General features: G+C 41.8%; 1 protein-coding gene across 1 annotated transcript in view; it reads right to left on the reverse strand.

The window, feature by feature from the left end:
* The window catches only part of FAM81B (family with sequence similarity 81 member B), a 90,922-nt gene that overhangs the window by 16,277 nt on the left and 52,386 nt on the right, over positions 1–22,259 (reverse strand). Inside the window, exon 6 of the mRNA XM_089679151.1 lies at positions 957–1,063. Within this exon, the coding sequence (XP_089535277.1) occupies positions 957–1,063 (107 nt within the window). The remainder of the gene's footprint in view (positions 1–956; positions 1,064–22,259) is intronic.

Consider the following 22,259-nt stretch of genomic DNA (forward strand, 5'->3'; position numbering starts at 1 on the left):
CAAACATTCCGCTCTTTATTAGATCTGCTCAATGTTATAGTAACAGCTGATGCATAGATTGAAGAACCACTGGTGTAGGAATGGAGTATATATACTTGTAATCAGTCTGGAGTCTGTACAATATTCTCATGACATTTACACCATAACCTAACAATACTGCAGCCTGCACCTCACTTCTCCATGGATTCTATATACACTAAAAATAGTTTTGTACCATGAATCATCCTGTCCTCATAGCAATCAGCCATGTAGTGTATATCTGCTCTAGATTTTCAGCACACCAAAATTTTAACAGTAATTCATTTCTGGAACACTGATATCATCCAAACAGTCTCTTCAGTCTGCAGTGTATTTATACATAATAGGAATGCAGCACACATGAAACTCTGCAGAAGACGATAATTAAACCGTCACAAACCTGAGCAACTCAAGAGTCTACAAATCATGAAAAAATGCAAAAACCTTAATTAAAAAAACATGTGTAAACTATCAGTTGAGATATGGGCTGCTGAAGTTACAATCAAAACTTTATAATTTATTAGTAAAGCTGAACGGCAAACAAGGAAGCGCAAAAGAAGGAGAGGGCGGGGCCAAGCGCTACTTTCACAAGAAGTTATGATTTTCATGTAATTTTAACTACTTTTGGATCTATAGTTTTTATGCTCTTTTCAGTGAAGGATTCCTGGCTTATTCAGTATATTTTATTCATCAAAAGCTCAGTTTGATTTGCCCAGGTTAAAGACAAGATTACTTTAAATACTGAACATTTCCACCGCACACAGTATAAGACATTCTCTTAATTCAATATAACAGTAAGCGATCAAGTTGTCATAGTGATTCCTAAGTTTTACTTCTTAACTCTGTATTGATTTAGTCTCTTATTTTATGCCAAGCTTGTCATTAGACTAAAGGCAATTTTCTTCTTGGAGCTGCATTAATGTAATTAAAATACATACTTGAGATCTAGAAGTTGGATCTCATGGCGCTGCTCCCCCTGGGCACTCTTCACTTTGTTGTTCTGCTCAAAAATTGAAGTTTCCATCTTTCCTAATAGCTGCATTACCTAATAAAAATTCAACAGGGAACAGTCCATCAGTTCTTTCATTAAATACGCACCATTTACTCTGAGCACTCGGGAGCAGAAGAAAGAGCACAGTCTGTGCTACGCCAAGCTAGCTATACCAATATATTGCCATTTTTTATCAGAACTTATCCAGAAATGCATATCCATTATCACCCAGTATAAAAAGACTGATGCAGTTGTGCAACATTGGGGTTGATGCATTAAAACTAGAGAGTGCTAAATCTGGAGCAGCTCTGCACAGAAGCCAATCAGCTTCCATTTTTTTTCTTAAACCTTAACTGAACAAGGTGAAGTTAGAAGCTGATTGGCCACCATGCGCAGCGGCACCAGATTTTGCACTCTCCAGTTTTAGTAAATCAACCCCACTGTGTGTATCTGGAAACAGACTTTGGAAGAGAAATGATCAGATCAGGTTTGATAAAACAGGTTCAAGGGCAGAAATAAAAGTGGCACCTTTACCCTGGGATAGCAATTTTGTGTGCAAAGCTTGGAATGCAACTGACCAAATGAACCATCTTTGCATTATAAATTCCGTCTCTGTGAACTTTTACTCTTTATGAAGAGCTCAGCTACAAGGTTTCTAGACCCAAGAACACGTCTGTAATATACTGTAGAACCCCAGTCTTTGGATGTAGTATCTGCATTAGTTTTGTCTCTTTATTTTTTATTTTCATTTGCTGATCCCACCAATAATTCACATCTTGTCCTAAGGTGACAACACTCACTCGCTACACTGTAGCTGTAGAGGAGCACTGCTGTCAACCAAAGACAGGAACAGGGGCGGACTGACCATTTGGAAACTCGGGCACTGCCCGAGGGCCCGGAGTCAGTAGGGGGCCCCATGAGATGCCCATAGTACCTTTTTCATAGGCTTTTTTGAGTTTGGGCAAGGACACAGGGGCCCCATGATCCCCTATTGCCCGGGGGCCCCATGAGTTGTCAGTCCGCCCCTGGACAGGAAGTGTATTAGGACAGCTCATCCTTCCCCTCTCTTCTCCATCCCATAACTGTAAGGTGGATCTGCTCTGTAGTTCACAAAGAGAACTGGGAACCTTGCTATCTGTTTATAGTGCAGCACAGGCAGAGAACACAGGAAGTTATCAATTCATTGGATTTCTGGTAGAATCCACAGACAATTATAGAATAGATATAACAAAACACTTTTAATGGTACATATAACAGACCAAAAGGGAGAAAATAAGAGAAGTCCAATGTTAGGGGTTTCACACACTTTAAACAGTGTTAACACCAAATTAACCACATAGTATAAACTTTCCTTTCTCAACCAGGGTTCCATTGACACCTTGGGTTCTCCTTGATGTTGTTAGGCCCGATTCATACTTTTCATAGTAGGAATGCATGTTGCTGGTCGCAGTTTTTTGTTTGTGCGATTTTAACGCATTTCCATGTGTCATGCATTATGTCAGCCCATTCACTTGAATAGGCTGCCCTATATGCAACAAATGTGTCAAAGAAGCTCCTGCAACTTTTTGGATGAGGAGCTTGGCATGGTTTTTCACACATGTTTTATCACAAGTTCCAAGTGTATTTTTATCAGTCACTGCAAAATCACACCTGGTTTGGGGTGCCATTAGGAATGAATAGCACCCAAATCCATGCTGTGCCACAATTTTAGTGCAATCTGGAAAATTAAATTCATCTTCCACCTGACCAGGAACAGGTGGACAATTTCCACTACCACTAATCTTAGGAGATGCCACAATTTTTTACTGTCTGAATTTTTTTTTATGCTACCATTGTTCATTTCATTTCAGGATAATTACTTAAAGGGGTCATTTCTACACTGTCCACTAATCTTAGAAGATGCCACAATTTTTTTACTGTCTGAATTTTTTCTCATGCTACCATTGTTCATTTCATTTCAGGATAATTACTTAAAGTGGTTGTAAACATGAAATATGAACAAAGCGTATCCCTCTATAGTGTGTACTTGTCTCATTTACATGCACTAAGTGTAATTTCTGTCTGCTGCCTTGTTCCTCTGGTATCAGTATAAGTCACTTCTGACAAGTTCTCCTGACACCAAGAAAAAAATAGTGATGGGAGGGAGCTCCAGCTGACTGACAGCTTCAGCTCTGTGTGCTATGTGTAGGTGGCTGTGTCCCCTTCTTCCAATCAGCTCTTGGAGCTCTCCATACTAAGCTCTGCAGAGTGTGACTTCAGCTCCATGCCCCCTGTTTCCTGACAGCTCAGACAATATTTATAAATGTTGGAATTTAAAAGGATGTAGAGAAGTAAAGACTACAGATAAACAGGTGTAGCTTAAAGCGGAGCTCCACCCAAAAGGGGAAGTTCCGCTTTAAGGACTGCACCCCCGCTCCCCATTAAGGATTGGCACCTTTGGGGGGCGGGGGGGAGCGGGTACCCGAATTTGACAGGTACCTGCTCCCATTTCAGGTCCGATTGCCTACCAGGGGTAGGCAACCTGTGGCTCTCCAGCTGTTGGAGGACTACAAGTTCCATTATGCCTCTGCAAGTCATAGCTGTAACTGTCAGTTTTTTAATGTTGCAATGCCTCATGGGAAATGTAGTTCTACAACAGCTAGAGAGTCGCAGGTTGCCTACCCATGGCTAGGCGATTGGAAACTGAAGGTGTCCTCCCTCTCTCCCTTCCTATAGTCTTTTGTGACACGTGACAGGTCCCAGAAGACTACAGGACAATTCATGAAGCGCAGCGCTACTCGCACATGCGCAGTGGGTACCCGGCTGTGAAGCCACAAGCTATTACACCCAGGTGCCCACACTGAAAATGCCAGCCTCCTGGAATCCAGGACGGCCAGTGAAACGGGCTGTGGGGGACACACCAAGGGACTGAGGGACAGGTAAGTGGCTGTTTTTTAAAATTCAGCAGCCTCAGTTTTTGTAGCTGCTGACTTTTATTTTTTGACAGGTGAGTGGAACTCCGCTTTAAGTAGGAGGATTTGTTTCATCTCTGTGTATCACCTGAGGCCAGTCACTTCACTGGGTACATGTAAGGGTTTATAACCACTTTAATCACTAAAATGATGCTCTGAGCCTCACCCTGCACAAACATTTGGATCGCAATCTAAGGGCCAACAGACTGAGAGAGCTTGTCACTGGGTTTGGTTCACTAAGCAATTAATTCTTTACGCTGCCACCAACTGTCCACGATATTAGCAATAACACTTTTTACTTAGAATAAATGTCTGTGACACTCACTGTCACCACAGACAGGTATATCCAGAGTGTGACAGACCCAACCAGGACAGGGACTTTTTCGAGGGGACTGCAGGCTAGCCTCTTGCCTATTGACCATGGGCCCTGGAATAGGAGTGACCTCTATTCTTTGAGAGGTGTGTGCCTGGGGGGACCATTGGAGTAGTTTTACTTCAGAGTCTGTATGTTTCGAGGAGACATGGGCTGAATCTGAACACTGGAGAACCAGGATATAGATTTAATGTCTCTGTGCCCAAACCAGCATTGACTGCTTCAATTCCCCCTTCTAGACTCTAGAGCAGATGTTAATATAATCAGCTCAAAACAATCTGATGCAGAGGTATTTTGCTGTAATCTGTTTATCAAGGTGTGATGTGTTTACCGTTGTCTCTTTTCTCCCATTGTTAATTGAGTCACCTATTATAGCCTGTTGGCTAGTCCTCCTGGAGGTTCCTACATGATGAGATTAAACTTGTTATCTTGTTATCTAATCAGTGTGGGATGTTTATCCCAATGTGTATTGTTTTTATTGTTCATGTGGGGACTGCCCCTGTTCCCAAAGTGTATAAAAACCTGTATTTCTGTTCAATAAACTGTTCCAGTTGCACCTAATCTAGTGTCCTCTAGTCCTTGGGTGCAATGCCCAGCTATAATACCTTTTGTCCTGTGTCCCAGTGGCGAGGAAGTAGTTCTCTGATGGAGGCACTCAAGCAGAGTGTCAGGCTGCTTGTAGAGATTTACAGTACAGTAGTGTTCTCCAAGAGACAGGGATTCTTTAAGCTCTGCATTAGTGCATTGGAGGAAATTTTAACCCTTTTCAACAGATGGTTTAATAATGAAAAGGTAAAAAATTGTGCCGATAAATTATTTATATAAAAAAGAAATTACATGAAAACAAATAAAAAAAAAATGCAACAGAGAAAAAGGAATCAAGAGTGAAAATACTTAGTAATTTTCTGCGTTTGCAGCAGAGTCTAAATAAAGGAACAAGATGGATAAGTGGCTCTCAAGTCTTTGCAGATATTCCTTCTTTTTTGATGGTAAGACAAGAGCTGTCAAATGTGATTGCTGTCCCTCTTTTCTGGGAAAGTCACTTAATTAGGCTGTTAGTTACTCCCTTGTTCCAGGTCAGTGTACTATCATTTTGATGACAGATTTTCCATTAAACTGCAGTGCTGGCAAAGTAATTGTAGTGAACTGTGAGGGATATTCAGGCTTCCCTAGCTAACAAACAAAGCAGTAACCTCTGCTTACACCAAGGGGCGCCATTGCTGATCAGTGTATTCTGAAGGCAGGGAAGTCTCCCCACTGTTAGAATACAATGCTCAGCGGGGAGGATTCCCCCATCAAAATGTGACTCATCTATGGGCTGCCTTAGTTGTTATCTGTGTGTGCGTGGCCTTCTAACAGATGAAATTAAGAGACCAATTAGTAGAAAAAAACAAACTCAGCTCACATAAAGACTGCTTTGGGAACATGATTTAACTCTAGAAAAGACTATTACAATTTCAAGTCAAAATTAAACTACTACGCCTGAGGCAAAAAAAACCCCAACACAGTTAGGGGACTACTGGAAACATAGAGGCTTTGAATCTGTCTCTCATAAGGCACAAATTCAGGCCCAACATAGAGGTATGAAAAAAATTAAAATCTAAACTGAAATGCAGAGCTGCGCATACACAGAACAAATACTGCTTTGGGCATGGTTCAGCTATTTTTACTGCTTATGTTAACAAAGGCTACTCCATTATCCTGATGCTTGATACTGGATCTGCTGTCTGTACGCTACCTGAAGGAATCTACCAAAAGTACTTTGCAAATGATCCACTTAAAGTGAAACTTTACCCATAAAAACTTGATAAAAAATAATATTCTTTAGCAAGAAACATACATTTTACATCAATAATAATGCCATCAAAATTAGTGTGTGCTGTCAGTTGCCTTCATTATTGTTCCTGTTTCTTCTTGCCAGAGTCCTGAGCAGCATTAAATCTTTAGGCTGTCAGCAGATTGGCCTCTACAAATTTGGCATATAGACAGGTAGCCTACTGTGTATTTAGTTAGCTCCCAGCTGCCCAGGTCAGGAGGAAAGGGTTAATTCTCTGGTGTGTTCATGGGTTTTCACTGGGGTCCAGCCTACCATCCCGTGTTCTATAAAAGGGAAGAGGTCAGGGCTCCAGGGTGGAGAGGAGAAGTGAGAAAAGGAAAGGAGAAGGCCAGGGGGGGGACTCAGGGCATCTCAGGTTTGGGGAACACTTGGAGGCGTGCATGGGGAACACATGCAACTAAAGACTTGCTGGGACCTCTAGTCTGCTCTGGAACACTGACTTGCCAGAAGAACCCTGGTACATGGACTTCTCTGTTAGCGCATCACCAAGCATGGATTTTTCTCAGAGACTTCACCTGTGCAAGTAACTTGGGGCAGCCACAGTTAGGTTCAGTTAAGAAAGGACGTTATTGCAAGTTTTACATGTTTTGCCAAGTTCACAGTAAAAGTTGATTCTATTGCTTAGAGCCAAAGAACTTAGATTCACGTTCACAGTATGGGGTATGTGTAGCATCACTATGACAGAGGTTCAGGAGTAATCGCAAGAGAGAAATAGCAACCAGTCATTGGCGTGGTACCTGTTATACAGCAGGTTCTCTGGTGACAAGGGGGCTTTGACTCCCCTCCCTAGCTGTCTGTCTCTGACGGTCACCAGGAATGGACTAGCGCTATGGAGATCTAAGGCCTGGTCACTAGGTAGAAGAGTTAAGTGAAAGTACGTATGAGTTCCATGCTATGTGCTCGGTGGGTCCCCATTCTGTTACTGGAAGTGAGGTAACAGAGATACACTGGTGGATTTGTCAGAGGCTCAGCCTATCCCTCTGAGTGCAACACATACATAAGTACAAGTGTATAGGACATGGGATGAAACATTATGGGAAAACTTTAATTTGGGTACTGCACACATGTGGCTCATCTTTGAGTTGGAAAGTTGCCTTATTGTTTAATTACTCACATGACCACGGTTCCTTCCCGGTCCCAGGCATTTGTGAACATGCCTTCAGCAAAGCATTACTCCACATGCAAGAGTCAGTTAACCCAAAGAACCGGGTCAGGAGTGGGCCTCCTATGTGACCCACACTTGGCGCCCAACAAGTTTATGGAGAGCATGGACCAGGTACCACTTGCCTACTCTACAGGCACAGTGCCTAAAATAGAAAGCAACTGAGCATATGCAGAGCAGAGTGAGACAGTATATTACTGGATTTTAAATACTGGATTTCTTATAAGCACTTATTTTTGATGTTTTACATACACTATTTGTCAAAAGTATTGGAACACCTAGGCATGCAGACTGCTTTTACAAACATTTGTGAAAGAATGGGTCGCTCTCAGGAGCTCAGTGAATATAAGTGTGGTACTATGATAGGTTGCCACCTGTGCAATAAGTCCATCTGTGAAATTTCCTTGCTACTAAATATTCCACGGTCAACTGTTAGTGGTATTGTAACAAAGTGGAAGCGACTGGGAATGACAGCAACTTAGCCACCAAGTAGTAGGCCACGTAAAATGACAGAGCGGGGTTAACGTACGCTGAAGCGCACAGTACACAGAAGTTGCTAACTGTGACACTATGGTGACACTGTACTGCTAGGGTGACAGTATGTAAAAAAAAAAACAAAAAAAAAACAAATAATAATATAAAAATGTAAAAAAAAAGTTAAAAAGTTATAATTTTTGGTTATAAACTAATTTGGGTTATTTTTTTTTTACTAAAAAGATAACGGAATAAAATTTGGCCAAGATTTATGATGAAATATTATTTATTTGCAAAATTTTATAAGAAAAACACTTTTTATCAAAATTATTGGACTTTTTCATTTACATAACAAAAGAAAAAAAAAATCCCAGTGGTGAATAAATACCACCAAAATAAAGCTTTATCTGTCTCAAAAAAATGCCAAAAAATTCATATGGGTACAGTTTTGCATGGCCGCGCAATTGTCATTCAAAGTGTGATAGCACTGAAAGCTGAAAATTGGCCTGGACAGGAAGGGGGTAAAAGTGTCCAGACTTGAAGTGGTTAATTTTCTGACTAAAGCTGTTGGAATTTTTGCATACGATTACTGCCAGCAGCTATAGGGGCCAGCAGCAATCATTGTGTTCTGCTGGTAGAGAAGACTCCCTGCCAGCAGAACACAATAGCACCGAGGGAGTGATTCCCCCATCAAAACTGACTGTGTTGATGGGGAAATCAAGCTATTTTCTTTCCTACATCCCCTGGTTGGAAGAAAGAAAATTGCATAATCTCTGCCTTGCCTTACTGCACCTACTCTGAAACGGATTCGTTATGTTCCTATTCCTGAGCTCGGTTGTCTGCCAATGACTGTAAAATTTTAGTCACCTGGTCTTATGCCACCTTTGTTACAAGTGTTCAAAGTTTCACCACTCAACAATAGACGTGCAATTTGTTCCGTTCAGAATCTAAATTTGGGCAAATTTCGGATGTATCCGAATTTCCAAATAACAATAGTAACACATTTCTATTAAAAAAAAATTGTTTTGTATATTTTCTAACAAATTCCAAATTTTCAAAATGATTCGAATTCGAATCAGTCGAAAATGTATCAACTGATCCGAACTCTGTGTGAAGAATAGCTGGTTGTTAACCACTTGCCCTCTAGAGGATTTACCCCCTTTAATGACCAGGCCTCTTTTTGCTACTCGGCGCTGCACTAATTCAACTGATAATTGTGCGGTCATGCAATGCTGTACCCAAATGAAATTTACGTCCTTTTTTCACACAAATAGAGCTTTCTTTTGGTGGTATTTGATCACCTGTGCGCTTTTTATTTTTTGCGCTGTAAACAAAAAAAGACTGCTACATATTTTTGGTTAAAAATCCCAATAAGTGTATATTTATTGCTTTGTGTGAAAGTTATAGCGTCTACAAACTATGATATAGATAATGGAATTTACACAGCTTTTACTTTCTGACTGCTCATCACATTTTTTCAGGTGCTAAAATGCCAGGACAGTACAAACACCCATAAATGACCCCTTTTCAGAAAGTAGACACCCTAAGCTACCTGCTGAGAGGCATATTGAGTCCATGGAAGATTTATTTTTTTTACAATAGAAAAAGAGAGGAGGCACTTGAATTAGAAAACATAAAATGAGTATTCTATTCAAATGTCCTAAGCGTATATATAAAGGCAGAAGAAAAAAACGGAAATAGAATGCAATAGTACACGATGCGCTATTCAGTTATTGAAATCAAAGCACACAATTGTCCAAATTCCCATGTCAATTGCTATAGGGAATAAATAGAATGTTGTGCAATCCGGAGGTAAAGATCCTTGAAACAAATAGAATGCGCACTCACCAGAAGTGCGTATAAAATACGCATGTAGAGAGATAAATTCTTCAAAACATCTCAGGCATCAAGGTTCTGGTCAGGTCACACTCTACATCATCCTCTGTCTCACCGTAATCAACAGTTACCAGGGTTCATCAAACAGTATGGGCGTCAGAATTCTCCTTGGTCCAACCAGGCATTTTGTTGCCAGCGGTTTAGACATTAATGACTGTGTGTTGAGTTATAGAAAATCACAGGCTATTTATTCTTTGCAAACTTTTTTTTCCCTCTTCATGCTTTCACTAGTGGAGCAGATAAGTCCTTCCTTTACTTCCTGGAGGTCTGAGGTAGGGTTTTTTTACAAGTTTCTGGAAAATGACAAATACTTTTTTTTTTAATACAAAGTTGTCATTTAAATAATATATTGCTCGCACAAGCCATGGGTATATGTGGAATTACACCCTAAAATACATTCTGCTACTTCTACCGAGTATGGGGATACCACATGTGTGAGACTTTTTGGAAGCCTAGCCACATACAGGAGCCTGAAATCCAATGACCACTCTGAAAGCCTGAAGGTGCGTAACTTCCTCATTACACTTCCTCACTACCTATCACAGTTTCGAAGGCCCTGAAATGCAAGGATAGCACCAATCCCCCCCCAAATGACCCCTTTTTGGAAAATAGACACCCCAAGGAATTTAAAAAGAGGCATGGTGAGTATTTTGCAGATCTAATTTTTTCTAGTCTAGTTTTGAAATATAAAAAAAAGAAAAGAAAAATAAGTTTTTGTTTTTTTCTTCATTTTCCAAAAACTTGTGGCAAAAAACGAGATCTGAAAAATACTCACCATGCTTATCAAATTTCTTGGGGTGTCTACTTTCCAAAAAGTGGTCATTTGGGGGGGTTTGGTGCTATCCTTGCATTTCAGGGCCTCAGAAACTGTGATAGGTAGTCAGGAAGTGTAATAAGGCAATAAAGCCCTTTAAAAGCCTGCAGGTGCTTATTGAATTTTGGGGTCCTGTACTTGGCTAGACTGCCAAAACGCCTCTCACATGTGGTACCCCCATACTCGGGAGAAGTAGCAGAATGTATTTTGGGGAGTAATTCCACATATACCCATGGCATGTGTGAGCAATAAATCATTTAAGGGTAAATTTTGTGTAAAAAAAAATAAAAAATTTTTTTGTCATTTTCCAAAAACTTGTGGTAAAAAAATAAATTCTTCTATTGATTCAACATGCCACTCAGCAAATAGTTTGGGGTGTATACCTTCCAAAAAGGGGTCGTTTTGGGGGGTGGGGGCATTTTATGCCCAGCATTAGAAGTTTATGCCACACATCATTCACTCTTCTAATTACCTGAAGACCAAGCCTTTTCTGACACTTTTTGTTCACATGAAAAAAATCTGTATTTTTTGCTAGGAAATTAATTTAAACCCCAAACATTATATATTTTTTAAAGAAAACACCCTAGTGTATAAAATGGTGGATGCTGCAATTTTTTATGTCACATAGTACTCGCGCAGCGATTTTTCAAACTCAATTTTTTAAAACAAAAACACTTTTTTTACTTTTAATGCACAAAAACACAATATATTGGCCAGTTATTTGGTAAAATATAAAAGATGATGGTATGGTGAGTAAATAGATACCAAACATGACATGCTTTAAAAATGTGCATGCCCCGTGCAATGGCGGCAAGCTGCATACTTTTTTAATATCCATAGGCAACGTTTTAAAAGCCTTTACAAGCTACCATTTTAGATTTACAGAGGAGGTCTAGTGTTAGAATTACTGCCCTTGATCTGACGTTTGTGGCGATACCTCACATGCATGTTGCAACTGCTGTTTCCATACTGGCACAGGGTCGAGGCTCACGAATGCAGGTGCGCGTGTACTAGGGGGGTAAGGGTACTTTTTTTAAGTTATTTTGAATTTTTTAATTATTTTTTACACTGTCCCTTTATTTTTTTTATCACTTTTAATGCTATAACAGGGAATGCAAATATCCCCTATAACTTCAATGGGCATTGTCATATATTCTTTTTTCAGAAATCTGGGCTCTATCAGACTCTAGATCTCTCCTCTGCCCTTACATTATCTAATCAAACCAAGATCGGTGTGATCAGATGTTTTCCCAATTTACAAATGTTGCTGTTTATATCCTGCAAAACTGAAGTGATGAAATGCTCGTAGCTTCTGATTTCTTAGGCTATAGAGATGATTGGCACCATTCTGGTCTCCATCAGCTCTATGGTCAGCTGGCAGAAACACTGGCTGCATTCTCAGTTTCCCCCGATGGCACGGGACTGCTCGAGAAGGCCATGGAAGGCAGGCATTGTCAGGCATTTAAATTATAACAATGGTGCTGCGCCCTTTAAGTGAATATGTGTTTGTTTATGCTAAATGTGCATAATGAACTGCTTATATCAGTTCATTAAATTGCTTAGTGATAAAAAAACTCAAAAGAATTTTATATCAATCAATATAAACCAACATTATTAGTGATTAAAAATTATGCATATAAATGTCCAATTTATAAGTGAGTTCAATTAGATGTGAGTCCCATCATACTTGCGGTTTGCGCAATATACTGTAAGTAGTTGCTGGATGTGAATCACATCCCCCAGGTGAAGCCACGTGACGCTGTGGCGCAACACGTTGGGGAGAGGCACTGACGTCACCACGCACCCGATTCCTCGGAACGGCGAGTACAGGCAGTGTGTGTCTGCACGCCGCTCAGGCTGGACACACTTTTTAAACAAAAGCGCTGAATGATTTTATATTTTGTGAGTGCAATATTGGCACAAATAAATATTTAACCCTATATCAAAGATAAGGCACTATCTCTCTTTCTTTTCTCCTCGGTACACACCTGGAGTAATAGGGAGAGAACATATAGAGCCCAGTGAAGGGAGGACCCATATTTTGGATTCACTTTTAACAGCATTACCAGGAGTAAGGAGGGAAACTATCCAGTCTGCTTTCTGCAAAGGAACATACCAGATCAAAACAACGTTTGGTGGTCTAATAGCACAAATTATCCGGATTGTATGAGCAACTACTTACAGTATATTGAGCAAACCGCAAGTATGATGGGACTCACATCTAATTGAACTCACTTATGAATTAGACATTTATATGCATAATTTTTAATCACTAATAATGTTGGTTTATATTGATTGATAGAAAATTCCTTTGAGTTTTTTTATCACTAAGCAATTTAATGAACTGATATAAGCAGTTCATTATGCACATTTAGCAAAAACAAACACATATTCACTTAAAGGGCGCAGCACCATTGTTATAATTTATTTGTTCTTATTATACATGTATATGAAGATGTAAAGAGGAGCCAGCGAACTTTTTTTACATTTTAAACTTGCAGTGGCTCACAGGTAACTTTATTATTTTATTGTCAGGCATTGTCTCCAGCTGCTTGTAAAAGCAATCCTGCAATTAATTAGCCATCTTTTACATGAAAGCCGATCGCCAGCTGAAAACAATTATACCAGGATGATGCCTGCAGCTGTGGGCATCATCCTGGTATAACCATTCAAAGTCCAGTGATGTACCAGTATGTCGCTGGTCCTGGTTGGGTGTATATGCTATGTTCTATTTTTTTTTTATGCAGCCTGTGGACTGAATGAAAAAAAGAGAAGAAATATCTGCCAAAAAAAAAAAATGTGTGGTATGCCCACCATTAAAATATACTGCCCTGGGGGGCGTGTCCAAGATGGCGACCGGAGCGGCCGCATAATCCGGAGCTCCGGCGCCGTATTCCGGAATCCGCTGCCATCCGTGCAGCAGCGGATCACAGTGGAGCAGCGGAGTGTCCTGGTATCATCCCGGATACCTGGGAGGTAGAATCCGGGCGATATTTCCGCCCTTCGTGGCGGCGGACGTTCGCGGCCTGGTGCGGCCGCGTGGGCCGGGGCTCCGGCACCTCCTATCCGCATCCGCTGCCATCCGGGCTGTGGGGGATCACCCGAGGACGTCTGCAGCGTCCTCTGCTTCACAGAGGCTGAGAGAGGGACGTCGCTGAGTGTTGCTGCTCCCCGCGGCGGCGGCGACGTTTGCGGCCTACGCCATCTGCCAGAGGCCTCCTTTTACCTGGACACAGTGAGTGGGGGGTACAGGCGGCATCCTGTCATTATGATCTCCCCACAGTGATTTGGGAAGTGGGCCTCACATTAATAACCCCAGAGCCCATCTCCTTCTCTGTCTGTGGCCCTTGCTGGGTTCAGAGGCCTACTGGGGCCTTGATACTGCCCCGGGGGGTGTCTCCCTGCGGGGCCCTGAGCTCAGAATCGGAGGTCCTCTGCTTCCTGCTTCCCACCCATCCCTCTTGTGTCCTGAGCTGGGATCTAGTGCTATCATCCTGCCCCGGAGTGAAATTTTTGCTGGTTGCTGTGACTTATGTTCTATCTACCCTTTCAAGGCTTGCTGAATATTTTTACAATATAATGTTATTGCAGATGGGTTTGGCAGCATCCATGTAACTACAACCCTGAACCTATTTTGGGCGCTATAGGTCCCCTGGGGTTATAATCTCCATTCACTTTCCAATTTTCAGTTGATCACCCCCGGGAGATTCTTTTGTATGCCGTCCACCAAGAAAAAAAAGGGACAAGCTCAGAAGTCCCTCACGACATACCTCCTTAAGGCTCACGAGATTTGCAGCATGTCTCCAGTCAATGCAGAGCAAGCATCCCTGTCCGATCCCGCACGGGATACCACCGTTCCCTTATCGGCCTTGGTCAGCGAAAATACACAGCAACTCACAAAAGGGGACTTGGAGTCTTGCTTGGAATCTATGTACGCCAAACTAGCCGCCAAATTTCAATCAGAATTGCATAAAAGCACTAATGTTCTCTCTCGGGAAATAGCCACGCTGGGCTCTAGGACAGACCGCTTGGAAACCAAGCACGATGAACTTAGCCTGGCCTATGGTGAACTTTCCAGAGAGCATGATCATTTACAAACGGCCTTTTCACAACTGCAGGCGCAGGTTGAGGATCTTGATAATCGCAATCGCAGGAATAATCTGCGAATCAGGGGAATCCCGGAGTCTATGTCGGATCTTTCATTAATTATAATCAAGTTATTCAAGTCACTCCTTCCAGATCGTGACCCTGGATCTTGTGCTTGTGACCGTATCCACAGAGCCCTACGCCCTAAACCTCCTGCTGACAAGCCGCCTAGGGATATTGTCTTGTGCATGAAGGATTTTCTGACCAAGGAAGAAATACTCAGAGCTGCTCGCAATACTCCAACGATCTCCTTTGAGGGCTCGGTTTTACAAATCTATCCTGATGTTTCCCCGGCCACGTTGGAGAGGCGTAGAAAAATGAAAGAAGTTACAACTGCCCTGTTCTCTGCTCGTATCCGCTACAAGTGGGGCTTCCCTTTTAAGCTGATAGTTCCACATAATGGGAGCACATATATCGCTACATCCCCTCCTGAAGGTAGAGCAATCTTGGCCAAATTAGGCTTGGCGGATGCCCCATCACCTCAACGCCCACCCTCCACCCCTCGTATCTCTCCCATTTGGCATACCCCTTCCCCACGGAGGGATAGAAGGAGAGTCAGACAAGAACCGGGTTGACAGGCCCATTCTCATTTGCCTAATACTCATTGTCTTGATAGTCTTTGGTCTGGTCTATTGTTTTTTATGACTTTACTAAGATTTGGGACACAGGGATTTTGCTCTCTATTTCTTACATTGTCAGGTTGTATATTTCTGTGGTTGCTGCTGTGATATTTTTGCAATACTGAATATTTTGTATGCCTTGCATTGATAACTGGACGAGTTAAGGTATGACAAGGGTCATTGGACCCTCCTAATTGCGCCCATTAATTCATGGTTGTACTACTCTTTGACACGTTACCCCACCCTGCCTCCTGACATGGCCGGAGGTGTCGCCGCCCGATTGCGGGGTGGCAGCTCTGTTTTCCATGTTCTAAGGAGACAGGATTTGGGCCCATGTGGCCCCTTAATGTTTGACCTTTTTGTTTTATCAGGTATGACGACTTTTCTGCCTGATCCATGTTCTTCAGTTACCCTTTCAAATATAGAAGATATTAAAGCTTTTTCTCCATTGTTTTTCGTTTTCTCTTCTCTCAAAACTTTAGTGTATGAGGATGGTATTGTGTCGGTCTGTGGACATCACGACCCCTATGTTGGGGTCTGGAGGTCCCCTAGGCTGGATCTGCCACCTGTATGTCTGTCTGATGCAGACCTGCGGGTTTCTATGTCTAATCAAATAACTTTAGGGGATATCTTTGTAATGTGTACTTTTATGATGATAGTGGCAAGCTCTGTTTATTATGGCAATTCAATGTATTTCGCATAATGTCCAGGGTTTCAATTCGCCAAATAAGCGCAAAACAGCCTTTCTTCAATATAAAAGATTAGGAGCAAAAATCATCTTATTACAGGAAACGCATTTTGCAGCCGCAAAACACCCGACCTTTTTTCATAGATCCTATAGGCAGGGGTATTATACCCTACATTCCTCCAAGAGTAGGGGAGTGGCCATTTTTCTACATAACTCATTTCCCTTTGAGGTTCAACATGTGTATCGTGATCCAGACAGTAGGTTTATTATTCTTAAGGGCACCCTTTCAGGTCGAGAACTTACAATTGCTAATGTCTATGCACCAAATTCGGCACAGGCTACTTTTTTTTTTTAATTTTTTGGTGCACTGGATAAATTTTTGTCCCCCCATCTATTGGTGGGTGGGGATTTTAATCTGGTGGCAAATCCTCTTCTGGACCGTAGTTCCGCCTCGCACACTTCCCAAGCTTTCCCAAAATCCCTTACTAAGAAATTAGATGCCCTCCAGTTGGTGGATGCTTGGAGAGCGCACAACACGGGAGCCAGGGATTACACATTTTATTCCCACCCACATGACTCTTATGCTAGACTAGACTATATCTTTTGTACCCCTATATTGCTAGCTAATTCTAGGATAGCTAGTATTCATTTGAGCCCCTGGTCGGATCACAGTATTATGGCCTTATCTATCACGTTTGTGGGATTGGCACCTACTCCCTTTTCATGGAGACTCAATGATTCTATGCTAACTGATACTGACTCTTGGCAGGAGGTGATTACATCTCTTAAGGAATACTTTCAATCTAATTCAACCCCTGATATTTCCCCAGCCACACTCTGGGTAGCCCACAAGGCGGTCCTACGGGGCCGACTTATCTCTATGGCTTCGGCCAGAAATAAAAAACGTTGGCAGCAGATACTACTTTTAACCCGAGAATTAGAAGCACACTATAGAAGCCATGTAGCTGATCCATCTTTACTCAATAAACAGCTATTGTCCCAAAAGCGCTTGGAACTGAATGCCCTACTTTCCCAAAAAACTGAAAAGGCCCTTCGCTGGTCGAAGGCCTCGTTCCTATTACATAGCAACTCAGCATCTACCATGTTTGCAAGGAAATTGAACCATTCTTTGCGCCCCCCACATGTGTATAAATTGCGTACTAATTCAGGTGCTATCTCATCTTTACCTCAGGAAGTTTTGGGTATTTTTGAAAATTTTTATTCTAAACTACTGGCTTCTCCACAGTCGGATTCTGTTTCTCTATCAGATTCATGGCTGGATTCTATACCCCTTCCTGCTCTCACACCTTCTCAGATTGCCTCTCTTAATGCCCCATGTACCTTAGAGGAAATAACATGTGCAATGGGAACGCTGAAACGCTCTACTGCGCCGGGTCCTGATGGATTTACTGCTGGCTATTATAAACATTTTACCTCTATATTGGCTCCATACTTGATAACACTATTTAATGATGTTTTACAGGGGGGTAAGTTCCCCGAGGAGATGTTGTTAGCTAACATGTCTTTAATACCCAAGCCACAGAAAGACCACTGTCTGCCACAAAACTATAGACCAATCTCAGTAATGAATAACGATCTGAAGATATTTAGCCGCATTTTGGCGAACAGGTTGGCTCCTATTATCTCCTCTTTGGTATCTCCAGACCAGTCGGGTTTTATTCCCGACAGATTTATTACTGATAACATTCGTCTCACTCTAAACGTTATTCAAGATGCCAATTTACATTCCAAAGAGGTTCTGTTGATGAGTTTAGACATAAACAAGGCCTTTGACAGTGTTCTTTGGCCCTACTTGTTCTCTTTGCTACAGAAAATGGGCTTCAGTGATGGGTTTTTGGCAGGCATACATGCCCTATACGACTCTCCTAAAACAAGAATAAGGCTTCCTGGCTGTAACTCTGACTTTTTTACATTGGGTAGAGGTACCCGTCAGGGTTGTCCTCTTTCACCCCTTTTGTTTGCGCTGGTGTTGGAACCTTTGGCATTGGCGATCAAATCACATTCGGATATTTCTGGCTATTCGTTATTAGTTTCACATTTTAGGTTGAGCATGTATGCTGATGATGTTATGCTTTTTATTACTAACCCGTTGACTTCTTTGCCTAATTTGTGTGTCGTATTGAATGATTTTGCTAAAGTGTCAGGTCTCACTGTTAATTTTACCAAATCGGTAATTATGCCTGTTAATGTTCCTGACTCCCTAAGTGCATCTCTCCGTAGTTCTTTTCCATTTCGCTGGGTCAAGGACAGGATATCCTATTTGGGGATTAATCTTGCTCCCAGATACTCGGATATGTTTGCGGCTAATTATCCACCATGTGTATCACGTCTCTCTACTCTACTGAAGATTTGGCACGGTTATCATATCTCCTTTCTGGGTAGAGTCACGGCAGTTAAAATGAATATTTTGCCCAAACTGCTTTATCTTTTTAGGGCACTTCCAGTTCCGGTTTCAAAAACGTTTTTGGATCATTTTCAGCGGATTATTAACAATTTTATTTGGGGAAATAAGCATCCACGTTTTGCCTCATCCATTTTGTATCGTTCACAACGGACGGGAGGTCTTGGTCTTCCTAACTTTTGGCTATATTACCTCTCGGCTCGTTTTGCGCAATTATCACAATGGGCTACTATTAACTCTCAAATCCCGTGGATCAAGTTTGAGTCTCAGTCGATACGTCCTTTTTATTTACCGGGAATTTTATGGTCTAAAATCTCCCCCCGATCGCTTACTTTTCATAACTCTATAGTGACCCACTCACTGACACTTTGGTCCAAATACAAGGCTAAGCTGAGTTTAGTCTCTCATATTCCCCCAGGTGTTTCATTTTTTGGTGATCCTACTTTTGTTGTAGCCTTTTCTTCCCCTCACATGTTTCGTTGGTGGTATGATCGATCCTTTGTCAGATTATCTGATTTCCAAAGAGGAGGATCTTATATTACCTTTGATATGCTGCGCGTGCTATTTGATGTTCCTCTTCGTGAGTACCTTCGTTATAGACAGATTAGGCACTTTTTTAATGCGCACTTTGGCCTTACCCCGTCTTCTCCGATCTCTTTTTTTGAACGTATCAGCCGTGACTCTCCTAGAGGTAAGGGTCTTATTTCAGATCTTTATCACCAATTTTTGATCTGTCTTTTTCATGCTCCCCCTATGTACAGGCAGAGGTGGGAGGAGGATTGTGGTATCACTTTTTCGGATGAGGATTGGGACTCCATGGTGGATAATATATGCAAGAGCTCTAGATCTCTTTCGGTTCGTGAGACGGCCCTTAAAGTTTTAACCAGATGGTATTATACTCCGTCCAGACTACATACAATGTTTCCACAAACATCCCCTTTATGTTTCCGGGGCTGTGGCCGCACAGGCACTTTGGTCCATATGTTTTGGGATTGCCCGAACATATCCTTGATCTGGCGTAAGATATCTGAGGTGGCTACCTCACTATCGGGCAACCCGATCCAGTTGTCCATACAGACCTGTTTATTGGGGGTTCATATCCCAGGGGTCCCTGATGCCACTCTGAGATTGCTACATACATTATGTATTGCCACTTTATGGTCCATTGCCCTGCATTGGCGGTCTAATGTTGTACCCTTGGACTCCGTTTTACACAGAATTGACGCTGTAATGCTTATGGAACGTATTCATTATACACTACTGGATAAGATGCACTTATACGATAAAAAATGGGAGTCATGGAAGGATTGTAGACATTTATTGCATGATTGACAACATCCCCGGTAAGGAATGGCTGACATATATTGTTGATAGATGTATCACTCAATCTATTTTATCATTTATGTATCTCATGCACTCATAACTTTCTTTCTTCCTCTATCTTCTTTTTTATGTTAATATACTTTTATGTATTGTACATTTCAAATGTGCCATATTTTTGTTGACAATATCACTTTCATACTGTGCTGTTGTTTTACTGTCTACTTATGTACAATAAAATCGTTTGTAAACAAAAAAAAATATACTGCCCTGCATCCACCCACTTCTAATGGTGGGCACACATTAGGTCACACTTTGCCACATGTGCCAGTTCCAAGATTGTACAAATGTCTAAATAGTGGCATGCTTCAATATAAATTGTCCACGTATAAGTGGTACCCCATATGGAAAAAGGATGACACCAAGTCCCAAACTTTCTTGCCACTGCTCCCCATGTAGTCTGGGCATCTGGGGGGGCTCCACGTGACTATCTTTTCCCTCGTAAATCCGAAACTTATAAGTATAGCCTGTTGCCCTCTCATAGGTCTTCTACATCTTGACCCCATATCTAGAACGCTTGCTGGGGAGAAATTGTTTGAATGCAAGGTGGACAGAAAAATTAATGAGGGACTCATCAACGCAGATTTTTTGCTGGGGAGTATAGACATCTGCAAATTTTTGGTTAAGGTGATTTACAAGGGGCTGAATTTTGTAAAGCCGGTCAAATTCAGGGTCACCTCAAGGATGACAGAGTGTATTGTTGTTGAAATGCATAAAACACATTATACTCTCATATCTATGCCTGGCCATGGCAGCAGAGAACACGGGCATATGGTGAATCGGGTCTGTGGACCAATACAATCACAATTCATTTCTTTTAGTAATGCCCATGTTGAGGGTTAGGCCCCCAAAAAATATAAAAATCGAAAACCGTAATGGGTTCCCATGCAAATGGTCTGGCAAGGTTTGAGTTTTGGTTGGCAGCGATACATTGTTGTGCATATAAAATGCTTTGATCCACAATCAATGCATACATATCTTCGGTGAAAAACAGCTCCAAAAAATCAAGGGGAGTAGTTAAATTTGCTATTTCCAGCTGAATTCTGGGTTGGGCAGTGAATGGAGGAAGTACAAGTGCTGCAGAATTTGTGGGCTTCCAATCAGGATTTGCAAGCACATCTGGAAGGATACTAGGGGCTCTACGGGCCAGTGTGCGAATTCTTGGTGGCCGCGGGACACTACTTGTGCTCGCCACTGCACCAGCTTGTACTGCACTTATGGGGCTCACCACGTCACCAAGTGATACTCATGTGCTGGTATTATTATTATTATTGTTATACAGGATTTATATAGCGCCAACAGTTTGCTAAGCGCTTTACAATATAACGGGAAACAATACAGCAACAATGCAGTTCAATACAAGAGGGTTAGGAGGGCCCTGCTCCTTGGAGCTTACAATCTAAGCGGTATGTGAAAGACCAGGATGTACTAGACCGCTGGTGTTCGCCAGTTCACCAAAAGGTAGTGTGGCACTAGTAGTGGCACTCTGCTGCATATGAGAGCCATCATTTACCGGCAAGTGCTAACAGAGATCAGGCCAGATTCTGCGAACACTGCAATTTTGTGTGCAATAGATCAAGTGACAGTGACCTACTGACACTGCACTTGCTGGGGGAGAAGGGGGGGAGGTAAACACAGGTGCTGGCAGGTGCCCGGGGCTGATCCCGCTAACTCTGTGTTTTTGGGGATGCTATACTAATATGAACGCTGGTATAGTGCTGATCTGATCAAACGTATCGATCCGTTCAGACACTATACTAGCAATGGAGGTTTATTGTGTATGAGCGTTCTCCTGGAAATCAAGGGGTTAAATGTGATGACTGGTGTAATGATGGGCAATCTGATGCTATCTGGGAGGGGCGTGAAAACCACGGGAGCGCGAATCACATATATGTGCCGCCCTGTAACAGTATTTCAGGAAGCGGACAGAAGCGGTTTGTGTTATGGCACTGCGTCACTTTAACTGACAATTGCACGGTCATGCAATGCTGCACCAAAATTACATTTACATACTTTTTTCCCCACAAATTGGGCTTTCTTTTGGTGGTATTTGATCGCCTGTGCGGTTTTAATTTTTTTGTGCTATAAAAAAAAAAGACCAACAATTTTGAGAAAAAAAACAATATTTTGGACTTTTTGCTATAAAACATGTCTAGTAAAAAATTTTAAAAATCAAATTTCGGTATAAATTTCGGCCAAAATGTATTCTGTGACATGTCTTTGCTAAAAAAAATCCAAATACGTGTAAATTAATTGGTTTACGTGAAAGTTATAGCGTTTACAAATGGCGGTATAGATACTGGATATTTAATTTTTTTTATACTAATAATAATGGTGATTGGTGACTTATGGCGGCAATCAGCGACTTATGGTGGCGATCAGCGACTTATGGCGGGACTACGGGACTGCGGCGGACATTCTGACACTGGGAGGGAACTGACTTGGGGTCACTGACATCCCCAGTGACACCAATACAGTGATCAGTGC

This window comes from Staurois parvus, unplaced genomic scaffold, assembly GCF_062004578.1.
Source record: "Staurois parvus isolate SC_StPar_1 unplaced genomic scaffold, SC_StPar_1.0 ptg000218l, whole genome shotgun sequence".
Taxonomy (NCBI): Eukaryota; Metazoa; Chordata; class Amphibia; order Anura; family Ranidae; genus Staurois; species Staurois parvus.